The sequence below is a fragment of the Hirundo rustica genome, chromosome 9 (genome assembly GCF_015227805.2).
Source record: "Hirundo rustica isolate bHirRus1 chromosome 9, bHirRus1.pri.v3, whole genome shotgun sequence".
In the NCBI taxonomy this organism is placed as follows: domain Eukaryota; kingdom Metazoa; phylum Chordata; class Aves; order Passeriformes; family Hirundinidae; genus Hirundo; species Hirundo rustica.
The window spans coordinates 22,189,489-22,213,626 of NC_053458.1; the positions used below are offsets into that span (position 1 = coordinate 22,189,489).

A 24,138-nucleotide genomic window follows, 5' to 3' on the forward strand; every position below is an offset into this window, starting at 1 on the left:
AATCTCAGCTGAGGCCACTGCTGCTGGTAACCCATAATTTCACCCGATCTGCTCCTTGGCAAACCATGCTGAAAATCCACACAAACTGTAAGAGACAGGCAAAGACAGAGGTCCCCATATGTATCCTCCAATGGATCTGGCCCCCTAAACATCCTGGGGGAGATTTCCAGCTCCGGGAAAGCAGAGGGTGCCAGAGCCCCCGTCCCTCCGCGCTGGGCTGAGCACTCAGTGCAGCTCCGCACTGAGGCTGCCAATGCTAACAGCTCAAAAGGAGCAAGGCTGGGGAAAGGCAACACGAGAGAACTGTGGGAGACATTTACTCTCATGGGATGTTTGCATTCACCCACAACAGAGAAGAGTCTTTTCCCTGTGAAACAACAGGCAAGCAGATGGGTAGACCACAATGCCAAAATAACTACCAAAATATCCAGAAGCAACTCTGTTCTCTACTGCTTCAACATCAGTACTTTAATGGGCACTTAATGACATATCTTAAGACTGGAACTGCAAGTAAACATTGGAAAGTGGTTTCATATTTTTATTATATTACTGTTTTATTTCCCTCGATTTTTTTTTTTTTAACACCCCAAGGACTTCTGAGCTCAGACACCTCTGAAAAATTTCAGCTACATTCTGTATCCATTAATTAAAGCCCTGGTTTAATATATTCTGTTGCTTTATTGGCAGAATTCATCTAACAACAGAAATAAGTTTAATAGGTATGTGGCTGTTCACTGGCTACAGCAGCAGTGCCTCTGCTGCTCTGAGGTACAGCACAAGTGGCTGGCAGTGAGTAATGTGCCAGAAAGAGGCTTCACAGAATCCACAGGGGGCAGCTGAAAACACTGAGGTTTGAAGGTTCACAGTCTACCAAAAGCAAAGGTAATTTTAACCAGTAGCTCTGGGAAGTCTGCTGATACATCAGGGGTCTGATATGACCGTGAAAGATTGATGATAGTGAAAAGCAAGAACAAATGTTACCATTTCACAGCGTTTAGCCTAGTGTAACACCTTCACTACAATAGAACCTGAGGCCCCCGATGACCAACTAGTGAAAGGAATTGAAATTAGTTATGTTACTTATGGAATCACACAAATAACCTGAAGATTCAGACATCATTACTACTTGTAACCAGTTTATAACAGAACATGACACTAAAGATTCATTATTCTGACATTCAGGAACTACTGAAAGCATTGCAATGATCCCTTTAACACAGTGAGCGCTCTCAGGATATAGCTGTGTTGCTTGTAAGCAACTACCAGTGTGATTATATGTTATATTTCCTTCCTGGATCTGTTTCTTTTCTGCTAAGTGAAATACAGCATCCCAGTAGTATAGAGATATGCAATTTCCCGACTTCCTTTATTTATCTGAAGACACAGAGGTGGGATAACACAAGAAAAGGAGCTAAATCATTGAGGTGCCTACATTTTTAAGAACAAAAATCAGTAACTTCAGCATTCTGCTCACTGCATTTGCAGACCTGTGATAACCTGCAAATCTGAACAGTAAACCTCCTTGAAAATGGTCTGGATCAAATACAGTGTCTCTTCAGAATCTGCTACTGCTCTGGAGCTCCCTCCCTTTAAAGATGCTGTAGGTACAGAAAGTGTTGAGTGTTTATGCAAGTTTCCTGTTACTGGTAGAGGGAATGGACATAATGGAAATGGTGGTTAATACAGAGCAGGGAGCTGATTTGAATGATCAGAGGCAAAGAATCTTACAAAAAATGGAGTTATGTTATCAACAGTCCATCTTACTACCTGGATAAACATGTAACTCACAATGTATCTGAGTAAAGTTAAGTGCATCAAGGAGTGGAATGAAACAGAGAAAGCTGCTCTAATACAGTTACTAGTCTACAATAGTTACTAGCTCTAAAAGCTATCAAGCATTTTTAGGCTGCAAGAAAAATCGGCCTGGTAAATGCTAAATCTACTTATATAAACAATGTAGTGGTTCATTCAAGACAGGTTTAAAAGACCAGTTTCAAAAATGGCCACAATCATTACTGACATTTCATGCACTGGCATACATAACTATCAGAATTCAGGAAGGGGGATAAAAAGGCCAAATTTCAGTAACCAAAAGATAGTTTATGTATGACTCAGTGTCCATGAGATCACAGCAATTTTGTAATATAAAGTTCAATACAACATGCTTAACAAGATGAATGTGGATGCTGAAGACAGACAAACCACATCACAAACAAGCAGCCTGGAGGTCCTTTCCAACCCTACTGATTCTATAATATTCAAGGGTTTGTATTTATTTAATATAGCTATAGGAGATGCCTAAGTCAAGGGCTCATCTTCAAGGACAGGACCCAAAATACTGTACTTCTCCAAACTAACTCTGCAACCTAGCCCACAATGAGCAAACAGTCCTTCTACAGAAGACAATCTATAAATATCTTGAGTTATTTTGTAACACCACAATAATTTCTCTTCAGCTTTCAAGCTACCGAAGAAATCTCACTATTCTGTACATAAAATACAAGAGCTACTTTAACACAGCTTCTTTGATGATTGCAATGACTCAGCTGCAGATTTCCCTGCCTGACTATACACTGAGGGTGCAGGTTCTGAGGATGGCCGGGTATCTAAGTGGAGTTTAGTATGTTCACAGAATGGTGCTGCAGACCACCTCAGCACACCCTCTACTGCGTTAGAGACACTTATGTGAGAGGAGAGGAGAAGAGAGTACTTGCACACATTTTCACAAGGTATTTTATTCACCACAACCTGTGTGACTTTATGGTCAAACCTCTCACGTAACATAGTCTGTGCTGGGAACAGCACTATCACAGAAGTGACAGATATTGTCAAAACACAAAAGACCAGAATTCCAATGCAGATGATTCTCTGTATTCAAGCATTTTAAGAAGACTGCAGATCTGCTCCTTTGCCCTGCAGGAAGGGATCCCCTTGCTGGTGGCAGTGCCTGCCTGGCCAGCACACCGTGCAGCCTTACAGCTCAGCTGAGAAATCAAGTGATCTTTTTGGTAGCTGAAATATGAAAGGACTTATCTTTACATCCACTGAATGGCTAACAAAGAAAAAAATGCATATATCCATGAGCTGGATATCCATTTCACATAAGGCCTGGCATTCAGCCATTAAAACAACAGCAGCAAGAAAACCCTAACACAGTTCTAGGGAAAGGAGTAAAATCTTCTTTGGATCGTATTTCCCCTTTCTAATATAAAGTCTTCTGAAAACAAGAAATTTTGTCAAGTTTGTATCAAATCAACAATATCATATGCCTCCATTTCCTCTGCCCTTCTGTAAGAAAGGTTTTCCATTTCCAAAAAGATATAGGCACGACAATAGAAAATTCTTGATAAAGCTGTATAGAAAAAGAACATGAATAAAACCTGTCCAGTGCAGTTTTTTCATTTGTCTCAAATGGACCATCAGCAAAGATTCTAATTAAATCAGTATTATTCATAATTAGCAGTTAGAAGTGTAGCTAATTAAAATTTTAGTACATTTCTTTATCTCTTTAAGCCTAAATCTAGTTTGCTACTGAAATTTTTATAAAGCCTGCAAACAAGTATAAATTGCTACACATATGTTTGTAATTTACTAGGTTACGTGCACCAAAGGTTTATGGAATCATAAAAAGATACAACTCTGAAAGAAATTTCAAGAAAGCTAGCATCAGAAACTGCAGAAGAAATCAATTTAAAAAGTGGTCTCTGCTAATGACATGGCAAATCAGAAAATCACTGTCTCCTCTGTAGCCTAAGTTAACAGCTGACACAAACCTTTTTTCTAGGTTGAATTCTGACATTAGGTCATAATTAAGAGGGAAATGAGAAAAGAGGAGATGGGGGAAAAGAAAAAAAAAAAAAAAAAAACACCACCTCCTCTACCAAGACACAGCAACCAACAGAAGAAACAAAGCAGTCATCCTCCACTCCCTCCCCCGCTCTCTGGATGACTCTTGGATCCATAAAGGGTGAGCTTTAAAGGGCTCAGGGGTTTTATACTGTTTTTTTAACTCCGGTGCAGTCTTCAGCTTTGTTAAATTTCCAGCTCAGCCCTCGCAACCATTCCCCTGCCAGGAGCCAAAATAATCCAGGGTTGAGGCAATCTGCTCCTCTTCAACTTCCTGACTTGTGCCTCAAAATGCAAGTCCACTCTCTCACCCTCACTGCTGACCTCTGCCTTATTCACGAGCTCCTACTCCTCAGATTAGGATTTACAGCTGCCTCTTCACAGCCTCCTTCCATCAGCAGGCAGGAGCAGAGCCCACCTACAAGAACCCAAACTGACCTCCCCACAGTGCTGCCAGGGATGGCCACAAGGGCAGCAATCAGCAGCACTCTGGGAGACACACTGAGCCCTGTGACAGCAGCACAGCCGCAGACACCCCTGCCTGACCTCCAGCCTGGAGCCTGAGCACGTTTCCAGCCTGGGCTCCCCACTGCTCCTCAGCCCCCTGCCGATGCAGGAGCGCACTCCGTGTCTGGGGGTCCTAATAACACCTCAGCTGTCACTCATGGGTTTGACTTCACCAGTCTGCACCAAACATGGCAAAAACTGGAGGGCACAAAGGAGTGACCAAAGGCTTTCTGGAGGACAGAGAAATAAGGACAGTGTCAAAGATTTCCTGTCCAAAATATTATATTTTTGGCCATTAACACGTGTGTCACTCACACCTCCAATGTGGTACAACCCTGACAAAGATGCAGTCAATGAACAGGCTTGAGTTCAGCAGCCACCAAACACAGACACTTCAGTGAGGGAAAAGAATGCTTTCTATTAAAAAAAACCCCAACAGTATTATGAACACTAATTCCTACATTTCTCTTTAAACCAGATGTTACCCTATATACAACACTTTTCTCTTCTACAGAGATTCTCTTAGATTGTGTCATTCATCCATTACCTACTTCTAAACTTAAAATATGCACCAAATATTTATTTTTTCTTCTTTAAAGGTTTCTTAATCATCCTAGTATTTACATGCTACTCGAAAGATGCAAATTACATGAAAATTTTGTTTGAATAGAAATAATACACTGCTAATTTTGTGTGCTAGCAAAGAATAAACTGAGCATTTCAGAAAACTTATAAAAACAAGAATAGGAAAAAAGCTATCTGGGAATTGATTTTGTTAATTCTGATCTCCTCTCAGCTACCTAAGCTTATATTGAGAAATGTCACCTGAAAAAAATGGAAGCTCCTCTGAGAGCCCTTTGAAATCCCATAACCAAGAGGTCATTAGTGCAACTCAGGCACACAGAACTACGAGATTCCTTCCAACACTGAATAAAGTTCAAATCAATTTTTTAAAATTGCATCCATGTTATCACCCTCTTTTTTCTTAGCATTTCTAGGTAACACTGTTGTCTTAAAAGACTTGTTCAGAAGCAGAAACATACATTAAATTATGCAAACAAAGGAGGGAATATACCCACAGCATGCTGAAAGTAATGCCTCAGTGCTACAGCATTTCTGTATTTGTCCCCGGCGCTGACCATTTTTTTTGTTAAGAACATCTTTAGGATTAGATTTTTATTATTTCTTAAGAACAGCTTTAGCTGGTCCCTATCCTCTTCTTTCTCATCCTGAGTGGGCACAGTATTTCCACCATGTACAAGACTCTACCTGTCCAAAATCTGTACCTCAGAGAAAGCTTACCTAAAGAATGTGCAGCTGTGGTTTTGGAGCTGAAAAATCGACCAAGTCCAAGGTCTCCCAGCTTTACTACTCCTGTAGCTGTAATGAATACATTTGCTGGCTTTATATCTGAAAGAAAAATAAATTTAAAAATTTAAAAGTCACAGTGAAGTTGCAAGAAAAGCTACTCTTCTATTAATAATAGATGCAAAGAGGATTTTATTTACAGCTAATACTAGTAGAATTTGACAGTGCTATTCAGAAAGAATGGATCCAGAATGCAGAACTTCAAATCCACTATTTTAATAGTACAAACATCACTCAAGCAAAGAAAACCAAGAGCCATGGAAAGTATTTTTTTTTAAAAAAAAAGCAAACAAACAAAATGACCCACACACCCAAAGTCCAGAAGCACATACAGGGGAGTTAATTGCTACTTTATATAAACTAATAGAAGAACTTATGTGAGAATTAGAGAACCTCTTTTGCCATGTCTTAAGTAACAGTGTAAAAATGTTTTCAAGAGTGTAAAGCATTTTTCATCGCTTTTGCTAATCAAATTACCCACAGTGGCATGATGTTATTTGTTTTGAAATACATAACTGATTCTCTGTAAGAGCAGGCATTAAAAAAAAGAAGCAAGTTTACTCATGAGAATGGTTATTTGAACTCATCAAGGGAACAGGGCTAATCAAGTAGAAACAAAGAAAAATAATGATGTATACCCCAGACAGTTATTTTTCACAAGTAATATCCAGTTTAAGTTTTAATCCAATCCCTTAGAGACAAACAGAGACTTTCATTCTATGATTTCTAACAAGGTACCTACCTTGTTAGTCTTCTAAATAAACTGACCTGTGATTTGTTTGGCAAGGGAGTTTAGCTCTTACTCTGCTGAAGAGCAATCCACCCTGGCCCTAAACGCACAGAGATCAGCTCACTTTGATAGGAGGAGAGTACAGTTTGCCTGAGATACAGGCACAGTAAAAGGAATGGTTAATAACCCTTCAAACACCAGCATTTTCAGGTTTCTGGTAAAAAAGTTACAAAACCTTACAAGCTTTAGAGGAAGACAGAAGCAATTATGTTCTCCTGCTATCTGACCCAGTTTTCAGGAGTTTGGATAAGCCTTTGTGTAATAATCCAACACTGATGTAGCTCAATTTAAAAATAGCTTTAATTGTCATTACTTTTGGTATGTAACTATGGAATCATTAGATTTGCCATAGGTTTGCCAGAAGCTTTGAACTTAGTAGTTCAGTTCAAGGAACTTAAATCCTTTCGTTTTGCGCTAAAATAGAGGGAAATTAACTGTAAAGGATATTAAAGGAAGATACTTGTACCCAATGGGAAGAATCTGTATTTTATGTCCTTTTTGTATCATTTGCACTTGCAGGCATCTGTACAAATGCACAAAGGGAAAAAAACCCAAAAACACAGGAAAATCACAAAGGAAAGGCATCTGCAGAGGCAGGGGTATCTAAGCTCATCTGCTAAGGGTGCAAAATTTCCAGCTGCAAATGACAGAGCTCAGCAGACATCAAGTTTCAATCAGGCAGTGAGCTGCGTTTTAGCACAGGGAGCCACCTACCTAAGAGACAGGTAATGTCACCTGAACCCAAAAAGTGACAGCCCACACAGAACTCACAATCCCATAACCAGAGCAATTTCAAAAAACAAAAAAAATAGCAGATCTGAGAAGAAGCTATACTATGATCTGTTTTCTTTGACTCAAGAGTTATGAGGCGAAATGAAGACCACATCCAGAGGAGACAGCAGCACCAAGGTTTCAAATGGGCCAAGGAAATTTAGTACTTGACAGGGATAGTGGCAGCTACGAGGGCTGTTGGGACACAGAGATTGGAAATAGTAGAAAGGAGCAGAGAACTCTGGAGGAAATGCTCACATCTGCACACAATCCAACAGAGAAGGGACTAGAAGGGCCTGTAACATCATGGGCAAGCAGGGCACGAGCAGATACTCTTAACACACCCAGGTGCAAGAAGTGTAAAGAATGGAGTGACAGATCTGTGCAAGGCAGGTAACAACACTTGGGCAAGACAACAGGCAAATATAGAAGCATAAATACAGGAGAGAAGAGAAGAGCCAGAAAAATGAAGCAGCTATAGCACGATATCCATCACTTACAGAACCATCTCTTATTTTGAAAAAATTGCTATCAAACAAATGCCTACCATAACAAATGTATAACCACAGACTTCTCTCAGTTTTGTATTACTTATAAAATCTTAGAGAAACATACATTGTTTCAGCTGTCAAAATTGTTTCCAGCTAGCTTAATTTTCACATAGTCAAAGGTTTAGTAAAGACAAATTAACTTTGATCCCATATTACCTCTATGCATAACACGACGAGAATGCATATGTTCCAAGGCACTGCAAAGCTGAACAAAGTACTTCCAAACTGTTCTTTCAGGAATCAACCTCTTCTGTTTCTTAAAATGCTTAAAAACAAATATGGATAGTGAATATTAAAAATTAAATCTTGCATTAAATGACTGAAAAAAAAAAAAAGGACAGAAAATCCTTAATTAAAAAAATAAAAAAATACAATAGGCTCACAACCTAATGAGAAAAGTTCAACAAAATTTCTTGACACGGAAAACTTTCCCCTTAAATATTAATATATGTATCGTCACTGCATGTGTATAAGTCAGTCTAAACACAGAGCCATGAATAACATTAATGAAATGAAACTCCTACACCAAAAAAGTATTTATACAGTACTTAGCTCTCCTCAGTGTTGGATCAACGTGGTCAGAGGAATCTAGTATAAAGTAGCCACAGAACAAATAAATGTTATGTGCCACAGAACGTCCCAAACTAAATACAATTCCTTACACCAAAATTGATTGCCATACCCTCATTTTCTAAAAAGAAGAAAAAAAGAATAGCAGTATCACACAGTCACAAAGATCATATAAGAAGAACTGGTCACAGTTTTAGAAACTTCTGCAATACATGAAAGGGAACTAAAGGAACCATGATTTCTGAAAATTGCACAGTGATGTAACTCCTGTTCAAGTATTTTCTATCCCGTATAAAAACCCATTCCTGATCACTGTTAACTGTTCACTGGCCTGTTAAAGCTTACACAAAACAATTACACTCTGCTATACGCATCAACTTCAAATGTTTTATTCAGGAACTGAGTAACAATCCTCCAAAGATACCTACTGAAAACCGGGAATTCAGCCAATGTTAAACTGTACAAGTTTAATCATTATAAATTCTACAGCTAAAGGGAAAAAGATTGAAAAATCGTTGCTTGTTTAGCTTCTGTTTCCGAAGAAATCATATTGCATCCGGTTTGGAAGATACACACAAGGAGAAAATACATAAACAACATCAAGACTAACAAAATTTTACATGGAAAGCAAAGTACTTGATGTATTTTAATTGTACAGACTTCACACCCGTGAACGCCTTAAGAAAGTTCACATGACAAAAATCTATTCATTTTCGAAAATAAAAATATTTTCATACTATGTTCCAACACGCCACTGCGAAGTTGACAGCTGCATCCGCACATTAGAGACACACTGGAGCATGAGAGAGATGCTTCTAAACTACCTATAGCAAATTGCAGTCGTACAAAGGATCTTCAGATTCCACCAAATGCTTTTAGTTATAGGGATTATTTCAAAATGCATTTTCATTTAAATGAGGCAAAGCACATAAATTACATCTTTAAATATAATTTTCTTTCAGTCTTGGACGGAATCCAAGCAAGCCCTGTGTATCTGTTCTCCCTATAGCTGGATTTGCATATCAGAGGATTGTTTGATGTCAACAGGAAGATGGAGACCAGGTTTCTTTTCATTTGAAAACAAATACACAATACATCTAAGTATGTGTACATGAAAGCATAGTTCCTTGATTTAAAATGCATTCTGAAATTATCATAATTATAAATAGATACTTTATTTAAACACTCGGAATTATTATTTTTTTAGCTCAAATGCAAGTACAAGTGGTGATGAAACACCGTTCACAAAATCCCAGAAATGGGAAGATTTTCAATTACACATTCCCATTCCAATTTACTTTAAGTACATCAGTGTACTTTCAAAGTATTTATGTACAAGTTTTCTTCTAACACTTTATTCACTTGTCATCCCTAGCACTGTAGCTGATGTACACTACAAAATTGGCTTCAGTTCTTACAGTGCAAGGATGCAACTTGAAGCGTGGCAGACGTCGTCTCATTCTGCTGAAGACATTAATAATTTTGCAGAACAGTAATAACCTCCTCCTGAAAGCATCAACAATGCTACTTAATCCTAGAGAATTTATCCATCTAACAAGGATTGAAAAGAGGGCTGCTAGATTTGTTAACGATGTTTAAAACCACACAAAGAAACAGGCAGCGTTTCCATTTGCATGGGCTTAAAAATAATATAATTATCTTTAAAATAAACTCAATGAACATTATGTTGCTCAGTAATTAATTACTCTATCGTCCTCCCTCAAAATATATGTTCTCAATTTTTTCTTAGGCTGTTGTCCAATAGGCGAAAGTGATGAAAAGCCACCACCAAAAAGATGAATTTTGCAAAACCAGCTATTGAAACAAGTCGTACACTTCTAGGAAACAATCCAGCAGGCACAGTTAATTCTGAGAAAAGTCAGTAAGGAAAATTCCATTTCTGTTTAGAACCCTACCTTTTAACAAGAAATGTAAGTTGATGGAAAACACAGACAAACCTATTTTTATGCCAAACAGCATAATTAAATTCATATAGCACACATGAACAGTATTCAAAGCAGGATCTTTTCCTTTCTCCTTAATTTTAAAAGAGTCTGCAATGCAAAATGCAGTTCTAACGATTGCGGTGTTTGCTCCCTCCCTACAAGGAAGCCAGAATGCAGAAGATATGATGCTGCAACAATAATTTTTAACATCTGGTGTAGCACAGCATAGCAGCACCACAGTCAATGCTCAAACTAATCCATTGCTTAGTGCCTGAAGCATTCCAAGGTCCATGCCACCAAGTTAACTTCACACCGTTCTCTGCCACTGTACATGGGTTGGCATTACCTGCCCAGATTTGCCCCCAGAGGAACTCAGCCTGACATACAGCTCTCTGAAGTGCTCTCATCTTCAACACTTGATTATTCTCCTTCTTCCACCTGTCTTAGGCTCAAAGGACAGTCCTGATGTCCCTCAGACCACTGACCTTCTAGGCTGTGACATTAAAAAAACATGATCCTGTTTGAGGTGAAAGATCAATCTCAAACCAGTTGAAGCTGGGCAAAAAGGGAGCTGCTTGTACACGTGCATTAAAAATTTGGGCAGTGCTGCAAGCCAGCGCTTTGTCAGGTAAGCAGGACATCAGGCATGCTTCGGCAGCAGGCTGGCTCCCGGCAAGAATTATTTGTTTCAAAAGCCATATCCCACAAAATGTCCATCTCCATCTGAGAATGGAATCACAAAAAACTACTTTGAAGAGTCACCATAATGTCAATATATTGTGGATAAAACTGCAATTCAGTCATTTAATACAACTGGACATTTTGGTGGTCATAAATTTGCTAATCAAATGCCTTAAAGAGCTTTAAAAGACAGGCAGGCTGTATGTATCACCACCTCATATTTTCATCCCTTTTACAGAATGACTGAGCAGTTTCATTGTGGGAAAACAGAACTCTGCTGGTTCTCTAATGGATTGCTAAAAGAAAAATTAAATCCAAATGCTTCCATCCTAATGAAATTAAATACAGCTGCCCTATACCTAAGTAGCAAATATCACTCAGTTTCTTGACAAACAAAATGTAAAGGATAGATGGAGAAAAGAGTCTGAAGTCAACATAAAGGCATGAAATTATGTTATACTGAGTTTCTAAAGACGATGCTTTAAAGGTGGAACTCCAAAAGTGACAGCAGTTAGCAGCTGGTCCTACCTAGGCTTAAAAGGTAAAATTCAGACAATACTTACAGGAACCATGCAGGATTATGTTTGGATTTTATAAGAAAACTAAGGATTTCCCGCAGAGGAGTAGAGAGAGTGAATACAGGTAATTTCCACACAACTAGAAACTCAGATATGACTGCCTACATCTCAATAACTGCTCTTGGTAAAGCAATTTAGCATTCAGTTCTGATGTTGCTGTACTGGAAGATTTCAAGGTGTGATTTAGTCTGGTTTAGGTGTCACTGAAAAATTAGGAATAAATAAGAAAAAAGACAACACAGTAAGTGTTTAAGAAGCTAACTGGACTAAAGAACAGAAGATGTTTATGAACTTCTCTTGTGGAGAGTTGATAAACTGATCATCTAAAAACAATTTTGCAGAGTCATTATTTCAAAAAAAGAAAAGAACTGTGGAACTGTCAAACAACCCCACAAGAACACATATCTGAATTTTTCCCTACACATGCTATAGTCTAGATATGTTTTTTGAAACACAGTATTTGGAAGGAAAGTAAAATGAGAATGATGATTTCAGTACCTTAAACAGATTCCTCCCTTTCTTTCATGATTTGATAAGAATATTGATCACATCTTTGTGTTCTCATGACTTCATTTACAGCTTACAAAAACAAAGCATGGAAGGTTTTGACATTTTACTGTATAGACATATAAGACACAGTGATTCAACAGCCAGATACCAGTGGGAAGAAATCTGAACTGCATCAAGAGGAAAGAGCTGCAAAAATGATTACACAGAACTTCTGAGTAACACAATCAAGCTCTTGACCACTTCAGACTGTGTCTCTTTGGGAGCTTTTTTTAATATGGACGAGCAGGAAAATCAGAGAGGAAAGAGGAGGTCAGGCAGCCTTAACAGGCAAGTATGGAAGCAAAAGCAAGAGCTCTCCCTCTGTGAATATAACACAACCAAACCACAACAGGCAAGGACATACAGGCTCAGAAAGACAGACCAGTGAAGATGGCCACAACATCCCGATATTTTGGAGACTCGTGAATATAGAAAGGAAGTCTGGACCTAAATCTTGTTTTCTGTTTTAAAATCTATATAACTGTAGTAGCAAGGCAGCATCCCAGGAGTTTTGTCTGGTTCTGTTCTTTGATTAACTCAGCTAATTTAGACCATGGCAAGTTTTCTGCCATTTCTCTTTGCTTTCTATGCAGAACAAAAATAGAACTTCCCACCACATCCTGATTCATTCATTCAGTTTGATATACAGTGTCATCAAATTTGCCTACATTTCAAGAGTAGCAGCTGTCTCTTACTTGTAAAAAGAGAACAAATACCAGAAAAACCCACCCAAACTATTTGTCATCTATCAACCAAACACAGCAAAAGCAGCAAGCATTCAGCCAGCAAAGTGACGAAAATAAAAATATTTACCTGGTTTGTTTCCCAACTTTTATTAACAGTTGCTTATATCTCCCCTTACTGAAGATGCCATACATTTATTTTTTACCCCTTCAGAATTCACATTAAGAAGTTTTAAAAAATTAAATCTTCCTCTATTCGTCATAACAAACTTTATTTCATCAAGAGCAAAAAAAGACTAAGATACAGCACAAAAAACTAACACACAAAATAATGGTACTAACAGAAGTACCTACTAACATCAGAAGGACAAGTCAGTAGAGTTAAACTGTGGTCTTTCTTAAAAAAAACAAAAACAAACAAACAAACAAACAACCCCACGCATAAAAAAACCTCACCAGAAGAATGCTGCAGAAACGCCACAGAATTGAGATAGAAGCATCTTCTCAAACAGAATCTTATTTCACACAAAATAAAAAAAAGGACATTCACATACAAGAAATAATAAGCCTTGTAAAAAATTCATGGAAAATTTTTCATGTTTTCCATTTTAGTATATTTCTTTCATGCTAATAATCACACTTAGTAAGACTCCTGGTTAAATTCATATTCTTTAGAAAGGAATCCTGCACAAAGTCACTTTACATAAATGTATTTTTAGCCAACCTTCTTTGCAAGGATTCATTTCAATTTTCCTTATTGAGCAGCCCACCTACAGTCCCTCTGTTCTACCTAACATTTATGCTGATGCAAAAGAGCAAGGACAGAGTGTTCAGAAATAGAGATCACCTACAGATATCCGATATACTTGCAGAACCACTAATACAAAACTTCCAATACCGCATCATTTTTCTTGTCCCTGTTTTTGCTGCTGAGTGGGGCTTAAAACACACAGTCCCATGTTTAAATTCAACAGTATCTGTTTACATTCATCTCTCTCCAAAAAAATCCCCTTGGGAAAACAGGTACAGCATGAAGAGGTGAAACTCATGCTTGAATCATTAACTCTGCTTCCTAATAAAAAATCATTAGCATGACACAGTAAATATCAGAGGCTATCATCTTAACTTTTTTTTCTTTTCCCTACAAACAAGACAGACAGATTTGAAATCTCTGTTCTGAGCAAGTTATCCACATAGAGAAAACACTGACAGTGCAAATTTTTCAAATGCAACTCTGTGAAAAATTAAAATTAGTCTCCAAGTATTGTTTGCAGGGCATTTCAAACAAGAAAAGTAGCCAGAACTATTATTCAATAAAATCTCCCAACTCTCCCTGCTCTTTAAAGGCGCACAGACAATTTTAGAACCAGTGGGCAAAGGTGGAGATGAAATCTCCAAAGCCTATTGGTACAGCCTGTGTAAGTTAAATGAAGTGCACTGTCAAGTTAACTTTTCAGAGCTGACTGACACCACTATTTTCCCTGGGTGTACAGCCAGTACTTCCACACCAGCTTCAGGTGTGATGTCTGTGAAGGCAATTGGCCACAAGACAAAACACTGTTCATTGTGTAATTATTTTAGCAGAAACTCTGCCCCCTTATTCTCATTGTTCCAGTGGCAGACACACACAATGGCTGACTCACAGCAAAACTAACAAGGCTGCCTGGCAATTACCCAGCCCAATTATCCCAGTGATTATAAACTGGGGGACCAGCCAGCTCTCATTCTGCCAGCACATGTATGTGACACACACAGGGGAAAAAGGTGCTGCTGCTCTCAATGCAGTTACCTCTGGCTGACAGCAAAGGTGACAGTGGAGCACCTGTGAGACACCCCAGTAACACACATAGATGGAGGAAAAGCTCACCAGAAGCACCTCTACCATCCTGCCAGGGATCTGAGCCTTCACAGCTCCATCCACAGAGCAGCCGCTTCCCCTGGGAACACCCCGCCCCTCATTTTAACCTGCTACACAGCTAACAGATATAGAAAGTTGAATAGGATGCACTATTTTTTAATTACAGGAGGGAAAACAAAAAAAAAAAGTTTGTTAGCAGCTTTAAAAAAGATTAGTGGCAAAAATTAGCCAGACTGGTTCAAAGCCCCAGGTTCCTCCTCTAGGAAAAGGCACATAAAAATAGTTTCGCTTTGATCTGTAATTAGCACACTGTGTTATACTATCCTATTATATTAAAGGCCTCTTCAAGCTACACTCAATCTTTTGAAGCTTTTTTCAAAAATGAGTAAGGAAAAAGCTAAGGTAAAGGTGACACAGTAAGCGAAAAATAAACCGCTGAGGAAAAAATATTTTGAAGCTTTTAACATATATCAATGATGTAGCCTCAGCAAAGTGCCAAACTGTTCTATATTATAAAATATAACCATATGCTCAATAAAAAAACTTTGTGTGAGGAGGTTTGGTGTGGGGGTGGTGGTACTGGGGTTTTTGTTCTTTAAATTCAATCTAGCAGTCATGGAAAGAAGAAAAAGCACGAGACATGGATGCTGCTGAAAGCCAAAAGAACCAGATTCCATGTTTTAAAATCCGCAATTATAGATCAAGATAAATCAGCACCATGAAAAGAAACAAATTACACAAACATGCACAAAAGAATGCTTTAAAGATACCTTTCCCCAAACCATTATGTCAATTATTTGGACATAAATATATGTATTAGAGAAATCTCAGAATTAGAGCCCCCATAATTTCTCCCCTTGAAAGTGTGTGCACTCAATTTTCAGTTCTGTTTTCTTTATGTTAGAAGACCTTTTACTCATTCACTCATGACACTCAGCAAATAAGCAGTTTGAAAATTTCTCTAGGCTTTGTTTATTGTGCACTATTCATAACCTAGTATTAAATATAAGTTTCAGGGAGGTATACAGTTTCCTAGAATGCATTGTTGGAATATCAAATTAATAAAATAACTTCACAAATGGCCTTAGAAATGATGAGGTAGTAATATCCCCCTTTTACAGACTAGAATGTGGGCCAAGAATAGAGATCAAAATTTTTAATTAATTCTGGCACCAATTTAAGCTCCTCCTTCTCAACATATATAGCTTTATGAAACAGTTCATCTTCAAAGCACAGTTTCCACTCAGAATGAAGCTGTGAAAGCTCAATACTTCTGCAAATCAAGACCCGGAGTTTTGCCTTGAATGTCAGAAATTAGATTTTAAAAAAAGTAATTAGAATTCTCCCCCAAAAGCAGTGGTTGAAGTGGTTTATTCAGTATCCCTTAGGAAAAGAACAAGTAAGGATGGTCTTTGGAAAAGCCTCGTACTAATCACAAAATTGTACTAACCACAAAACCTTTGTCTTTCCAATTCCCTGCCTAGCAAATGACCATTGCAGCAAAGAAGGCAGCAGAGCTGCAACCATTCCTACACAGAGTAGCTGCAGCCTTAACAGAGTCTCATCCCATCCTGCTCCCAAGCAGTGTGACTTAGCCCATCCAGGCTCTCTCCCTGCTGCCAGCCAGTTTGTCTGTCTCAAGGATCCTTGTCCCATCGGTTCCATCCTCTGACAACACCTCAGCTCTTCCCCAACCTCCCTGTCCCCACGTCCAGTATTGGGAATGCCATTTCACAGTTTCCCAACACACTGCTGTTATTCTCTAACACTCCTCAGTCTCTACTCCCAGTGGCACAAGTTCCCTGTCTGCCTCCTCTCGAACACTGCCAGCCAGCCAGCACAGGTGCACTTGTCTTCCTTCTTCCCAGCCAGATCCTCTCTCTGCGCTTCAGGATCACTCAGCTACTTGGCCCAGCCCACTCCTCGGTCTGCCTTGTCTTCTGTCTTCTCCACGTTCATCCCAGATTACTCCCTTTTAAGTAACTGTTACAAAGAATAAACACCCTCGAGACTCAGGAAAGCTTCAGCCCATGCAAAGCATCTGGAAGAAGCTACTTCTGGCAATGCAATTTCACCCATCCTACTCCAGGTCAAAGCACTGACTGTCACTCTGGTTGTATCAGCACCGAGAGATGCAGGAGTCCCCCACAGCTCTACATGTACAGAAATTTTTCCCCTTTTGGAATTATGCTCCAGTAATTTCTCTTAAGCATATATGTTAGAAGAATTGAAATTTAGGTAAATTTTCACAGCCATTACTGTAAGAAAAATCCTGAGTTTTACATCGGTTTCAAGGCACGAAGGGACTTGGAATATTTCAGATTCGACAGTTGCAAGATATAAGGAAATGTTGGCATGCAACGCTTTAGTAGGAAATTGCTGTATTTTGACAAACTGAAAACATTCTCACACAACTAAATATCTGGCAATCCTAGCAGCAAACAGTCCTGCTGGACATGTGTGTGCATGGCAGAAAACAGCTTCTGCAACACTGCCATTCAAAAAAACCACGAAACATCATTTTTCCCACCAGCTTTCCAAACAGGAACACCAACGATCTCCTACAACTGCTAAGTTTTAGATCAATGTTTTGGATAATAAAGAGAGAGATAACCAAACAGTAACCCTCCCCAGAATCCTGGGAAGGACATGCAAAATTTAACACCTGGCCTGCTAAATTCTGACACTGTACCTCTTCCCTACACAGATGCTTCCCTAACTTCATACTCCCAAAAATCTTGCAAATATCACAGCAAAAGAAAATTACTACTACTGCAATTCAACAGACTATAACTACTATGGAGTATTGAGATATATGTCCTAAAGTTAATTCGTGTTAAAAAGATGTAAGATGTAATTCAACCCCTATAAATATAAGTTTTGTTTCTAATCCAGTATACCAAGAGTTAACTAAGATGAAAGCTGCACAGAGAGGAGTGCAGGAATTTCTTTTGCCAGAAAAGACACAGGAGGGACACAAGAAAACTACGATAGGAATTACCCAAAAAAGGGACACGGGGATACCTCTGCCGGGAATCGTTAAAGGGAGAACAAAGACAACAGAAAAGGGAGATGGAAGCCCGGAGAACCAGATGATTACATCAGATCGATATCTCATCTGTCTCCTCCTGAAATTAACATCTCCACACCACACCTGGACACAACGATTAAAGGCATTGTCTTCTCGAGCAACTCTATTCAGAACCCCAGAACTGGAACATGAATGTCTAATGAGGCTGCCTCGGAAGAAGGAACCTCGGAGTCCCGAGTTTCTCTCAGCGATCCAGTGTATAAAAAGAGACTGCTCCAAGCCAGAAATGTGAACGAACTTGGGGGGTGACATACTGGCTAAGTGTGTTGCCACGTTCACCCAGTGCCGATCCCGGGCTCGACGCTGTCCTTTTAATTGTGGCTGTCCGAGACTGTCATTTTATCTCTCAATAAAATTCCAAATTTTTGATTTATCGAATTTGGTGGATCGTATTTATTACAGTATCAATACTTATCAGAAAATCCTGCTTTCTGCAAAAGCATCTCTACATTTCTAGCACACTCCTAGGACAGAAATCCACCATAAAACAGTTGGAAAAACAGAAACAACCAAGCGACACTTCTCCATTCCCAGCAACACAACCAGCCTCACTGCAGAGAGAATGGGTAATCATGGGCTCTGAGGCACCCATGGTGTGCAGACAGAAAAAGGAATGAACCTGCCCCTCAGGACACTGCCGTGCCACAAGAACAGAGGGAGATGCACTGCTGAGCTCCCAAAGGGGACTGGTGCACGAGCTGGACCAGCACCTGTCCAGCAGCCCAGCTCAGAATGCAGTGACCAAGCCCTCCACGCAGCGCGGCGCAGGCACCCAACACCTCAGGTGAGGCCGACTGCAAGAGCAACCCCTTCCAAATGGCCGCCATTGCAAGAGGCGCAGAGACGCCCCAGGGCCGTCACCTCCCACCCACACGCTCGGGCCGCAGCGGCACGGGTGCTGCAGCCGAGTCGCGGCGGCCTCACACGGCCTGGAGCCTGCTGGCAAAGCTGCCGGTGAATGAAAGCAAAATTGCTTCCAAGCTCACGAAAGCGCAGGCTACCCCGCCCACAGGTAAGCTAGCCAACCTCAGAGTGCTGCCAAAACTCCGGAGCAAATGGACTCGGGCATGGGGAGGAGGGGCTGCATACCAGACCACGTGGAGAGGAGAAATTGTCTGATGCAGTTTCATACGGTGAAGCCCAAAATATCTGCTACTAGAGAAACATTAAAATTAGAATTGATGAGATTTCAAACAAGTCTGAACAGAGCTCCACCTCCTGCAAAGAATAATTTAGATCTGCATCAGCTGCTTGGAAAGAAGTAACTATTCCTGTATTTGGACTATCCTATAAAAAGTTCAGGGACAAAGAATTCACTGGTCCTAGCTATAGAAACTTGAGCTATCAACAGGAATTTCATACTGAATAAATGTTTTAAAAAATTTGTTATTTTATCTAGCTAATTATAGGATGTTTATCTTTAAAGAAAGTTGAAAAAATACACACCAAAAGTGCTGTCTGAGGTAAAGCTGAAGTGCCTAGGTGACATTCTGTAGAATTCAAGTTATTTTCCATGTATCTTGAGAAAGCTATACACATATTTTCAGCTTTTCAGATGAAAGCTTTCATGCTTGTTTCCAAAACATGATTAAAGATCTGTATGACATATTCAGTCTAAAGTCTGCGTTTTTTTATCAGTGCACTAAGATTATTTGCCAGAAGAACCTGAAAACTAAAAATAGCTGCAGAAATTAAATAGACTTTGAAGTTTATTGCTGAGTTAAAAAAACGCCAAGATTTTAGTGCCTTGGTAACATCCCTTCTTGCAAACCTAGTAATTTTATATTTAACCTTAAATAATATACTAATTATTCTGCAAGATAATTAAAATTCTCTTGTTCCAACATCTTGGACAGACTTTATTAATTAGCTCTTTTTACTGAATTATTATAATGTGTTTTCTTAAATTAATTAGTAGATTCTTCTTTATTTGTGGCATTGTCTTTATCCAATATATCAACTGCTGCCTGAAAACAAGAAAATAAACTAAAAAACCCACAGAAAATTTTCACTTTGTCACTGTTTTTGGCAGAGGAGAAGCATGACTAATAAGAAAAGGGACCAAGCCTCAAACTCGCCTTACAACATATTATTGTATTGCAGAAGGGGGTGCTATTATGAGGTAACACCAGTTCTCATGAACTACCCTGAACCTTGGCAGCCACGTACCATCACACGTTCTGCAGTGGAGACCACAGACAAATAACAGATCATAAGCAACTGGGACTTAGTACAACAGTTAATAATGATTTACTTGTAGTATTTTTGAGGTAATAGTATCCAGCAACCTAATTCACTGACAAAAAAATCAAGAGTTTTTCCTTCTTTCACCAAGCCCCCAGATGGGTTATACAGTGCTGAGGTACCATAGTGCAAAACCAACTGTGAGTCAAATGAACATTTCCCCCTCCCTGGTATTTCCCTCTCAGTTTTACTGATATGCCACATTCCAGAATTCTAACAGGCTATTAAAGGCTGTACAGTAAGAAATCCCTGATTTTGAACTCTCCTGCTTTTGAGAATGGAGGCTATATTGAAACATCCCCCTGTGACAGAGATAATTAAAAAAATAATTAAGGTAAAGTGGGTTAAATCTGTGTATGTACGTACACAAACACAGCGGCAGAGAGAACACATGAGATACCTCTGCTTTCATTATGTGATATGTAAATGCCAATGCACAGCTGCTTTTTTTTTTGGACATCCAGTAGATTCTATGAATTCTATTAGAATACATCTGAATGCACCAAGTGATTTTCCTCAGTTGTCTACTCAATGGGGACAAAGAGAGTATTATTCACAGGTGACAAGAGGGATGATATAAAAACTGGGCAGTAAGGATGTCGTTCATTAAGGGAAGAACTAAAGAACTCATTAAGTTGCACACTGAGGCACAGCAGCCTTGTAAGTATTCTCTGATGTGCCAATAATGTCATAACAAATACCTAAGTAAACTAGTTAAGTAGTTTTCCCTCACCTTATCATTGGGTTTAGTGTCATTCAAGCTGTGGTCATTCACAATTTCAGAAACATCCTTGATCCCCTCTAAAACCACACAAGCCTGGTACTCAAACACTGTTCTGAGGGTGTCTCAACATTCTCCAACAACTTAGAGCAACATTCTAGCAAGAACACTGGAAACCAAAGCAGTTTATCTGGCTTGATAATGTAACATAGTTATTTACCTTCATAGTGTGACAGGCAGCCATTCTTCTAAGAAGATTCTATACTATTACATATCACTTATTTTTCAGGCAAATTTTGAAATACATTTTTAGACTGGTGAGCCCCACATTTAAACTCATATTGTCAAAGTAATCTACCAAACCGTTTCCTTCACCAGCAGCATGAAGACACAGCGCATTCTGACACCTCATACATATTTAATAATAGCCTGATGGGCTGTCATTAACATCAAACAGCAATCTAAGTTTGCTACATTAAACATGATCCCTGTGTTAAGAGGACAATCACAAAGTGCCTCCAAGATCGAGCCTGTAAGAAATACCCACCGACTTGAACAAGGTGTAATGAGGCCAACTGCACTGAAAAAGCCACACATTGGATTTTAAATTAAATAATAAAAAAAAAGCAAGGGAAAAATGAAAAAGCTTCAGTGGGTCATAAGACCAGACATGCCATAAGGCAATCTGTCACAGAGTACTCATATTAGTAACTGTTGTGTCAAAACTGAACATTCAAAAGAAAAGACAAACCTCCCTTTATGTTTTATGAAATGTAAGCCCACAGAATTAATAATTCATGAGATGAAGAAAAATATCACATTTGGCTATAAATATTAACAGATGCTGTCAACCTGCTTAGAACTAAATTTTGACTGTCCTACCCTACACTTATCAATTTAGAAAGGAATACTCTTCAAAAGCTCAAAAAAAACCCCAAAAAACCAACATGAAAGTCATTAATGAAGAAATTAACATTCTCTATTCATGTAAGTCCCAAGCAAAACAGCCTAACTGTGTTCTGTGCCCGGTGCTGCTGAGTGAACACTAATTGACTGGCATTGTTTGTGCCCACAGTGGTGTTGTGCTGTGTTGACAGCAATAATGCTGGTGTGCACACAAGGAAAAATGCTAAAAGGACACACTAAACCCAGACAAAGTGGAAAAAGGGAAAGGAACAAGAGGAAGTGGTTGTCAAATGACAAAGAAGCATTTTAAAAGGCATTTAAAACTTCATACAAGGTTTAGAATACAGAGTTTTATACAATGGGTCTTGGATAAATTTTTCTGATTATCTAAATAAGCATTTAAATATTACCAAAAAAAAAAAACAAAAAAAAACAATTAACTCACAATGCACAACCACATATCAGTAAACTCACTTCATGTGATCACAAAGTAATGTGAAATATATATATTCAGCAGTTCAAGATCTAGAAGACACTTCTGCTTTATGGCTGCAGTTCTCTGCTTTCAGTGCTATTACTGAGAATAGAATATTGGAACACAAAAGACAATCATGCCAAAACATCCAGAATGCCATTAAAATGGATTGTTCTAAATGGTGGCAACAGTGCTTTTCTTTACAGTTTTTGGTTTTTTTTTTTTCCTCTCTGGTACTAATATAACTTCAATCTATTTATGGCCCCATCTGCACTTACATTCTGAGCAAAGTGTTAAAAATATTTGCATAAGCATCAATATTGACATACATTAAAAAAAAAAAATCAGACTCAACACCTTATTTTTCTCCACAGATCCTGACATTTCACTGCATTTCACCCAGTGATGATCACACAGAATGAAAAGCTGAAGTTGAACATTACAAGCTCTTATTTAAAAAAAAAATTAATCCCTACCTTTATCATCCTAGAGAGATCTCCAGCATCTGCTAATTCCAACACTATGTTCAGTTCATTGTCTTCAATGAATGAGGCATAATATTTGATTACATTTGGATGGTTCAGTTGCTAAGAAAGCAAAATAGTAATTCACATTTTAGTGTAGAGCAGGCCACGTGTTTGAAGACTGACACAGGAAACATTCTTATTTAGGCACACAAAATAACCCCTAAAATCTATTTCACTATGATAGAAATTACAAAAAGTATATGCTGACGAGAAGCATTTACAAATACTTTGCAAGAACAGGATGGCATTTTAGGATCTACATGGTGACTGACATTGCAATTTTAGAGGACTTTTACTTCAATGTATATATCCAACAGCATGCTAAACTTATCTGGAACAGCGAAGTTGATTTTTGAAGTAAATAGCAACATCAATTTCTGAAGTGAGGATTTTACTGTACAAAGGACACAGTCATTCACAATATTACAATTTTTGGCAGAAACTTTTACTTGATTATTCTATCAGATTTACTTTTCAATATTAACTTTTAAAACAATAAAGATGACAAAATTCTTCAAAGTGAGGCTTTTTAAAACTCTACACAAAAAACAGTGGACACCTCATTTATGTCTATGAAAAACAACACTTCTTTCATGATGGCTGCACGTTTTCTAAACAGATTTTTTACCTTAAGAAGATCTATTTCTTTGATGCAGTCAGCGCGGGCTTTGGCATCCATTAAATCAAATATCTATGCACAAAAGATAAAACATTTTTAGTAAGTGATAAAAATACAGTAAATTGAATAATCATTATCATTATTTCATAGCATCCATAAAGCAACCTGAATTATGCACTTCCCAGCAAGATGTAATACTATACTAAGAAATATTCCTAATGCTCTGGTGCACTAATTTAGTGCTGTCTTTTAGCCCCCTCATAGGAGAGTACAAGCTTTCCAAAGACTTAACTGCCACCTCTGCCTATCTGTTCCAATACACAGCAATAATTTAGCACCCCTTACAAATGGCTCAAATCTCAGGCTCCTATCCCATTCTGCCACACCATTTCACTAACTGATTCCTTAGTACTGAGCTTACTGTTTTTCCCCTTAGTCTTGCTACAGTCTTCCATTTCAATTCTTAATAATGCATCTTATTTTACTCACAGGATCAAAACTTCATTATCACCTCCTACTCCTTCTCTGCCATTTCCTTCCCCTCAGCCAGCAAAGAAGTGACTTGAGTTACACTATTTGTTTATTAGAGCCCTTTTTTCTAAGCCCTCATTTGTGAAAAATCTAGAATCAAGGCATAGGAAAGAAAGACAAAATTTTTTTCGTGTATTCTGGATAGCATTCCCAGTACTTCTAATTTGTTATTAAACAGTATGGAATAGACTAGACCAAGCAGCTGCTCTCCCCAAAGGACAGCCTTAAGTTTTATAAACATGACTCCCTCTACTTGTGCTGCACTTCACAAGCATCTTTGCACATTTGTCACAGCTTCAGCTAAATGGAGTATTTCAAAAATTACT

The 24,138-nt window shown here is 38.6% G+C and overlaps 1 protein-coding gene across 3 annotated transcripts in view; it reads right to left on the reverse strand.

The window, feature by feature from the left end:
* Window positions 1–24,138, reverse strand: part of NEK7 (NIMA related kinase 7) — a 67,125-nt gene that overhangs the window by 19,146 nt on the left and 23,841 nt on the right. For all 3 annotated transcript variants that reach the window (XM_040072647.2, XM_040072649.2, XM_040072648.2), the window contains exons 4-7: window positions 23,291–23,353; window positions 22,612–22,722; window positions 7,990–8,098; window positions 5,656–5,763 (exon numbers count right to left, since the gene is read on the reverse strand). In XM_040072647.2, coding sequence (XP_039928581.1) covers window positions 5,656–5,763; window positions 7,990–8,098; window positions 22,612–22,722; window positions 23,291–23,353 — 391 coding nt within the window. The remainder of the gene's footprint in view (window positions 1–5,655; window positions 5,764–7,989; window positions 8,099–22,611; window positions 22,723–23,290; window positions 23,354–24,138) is intronic.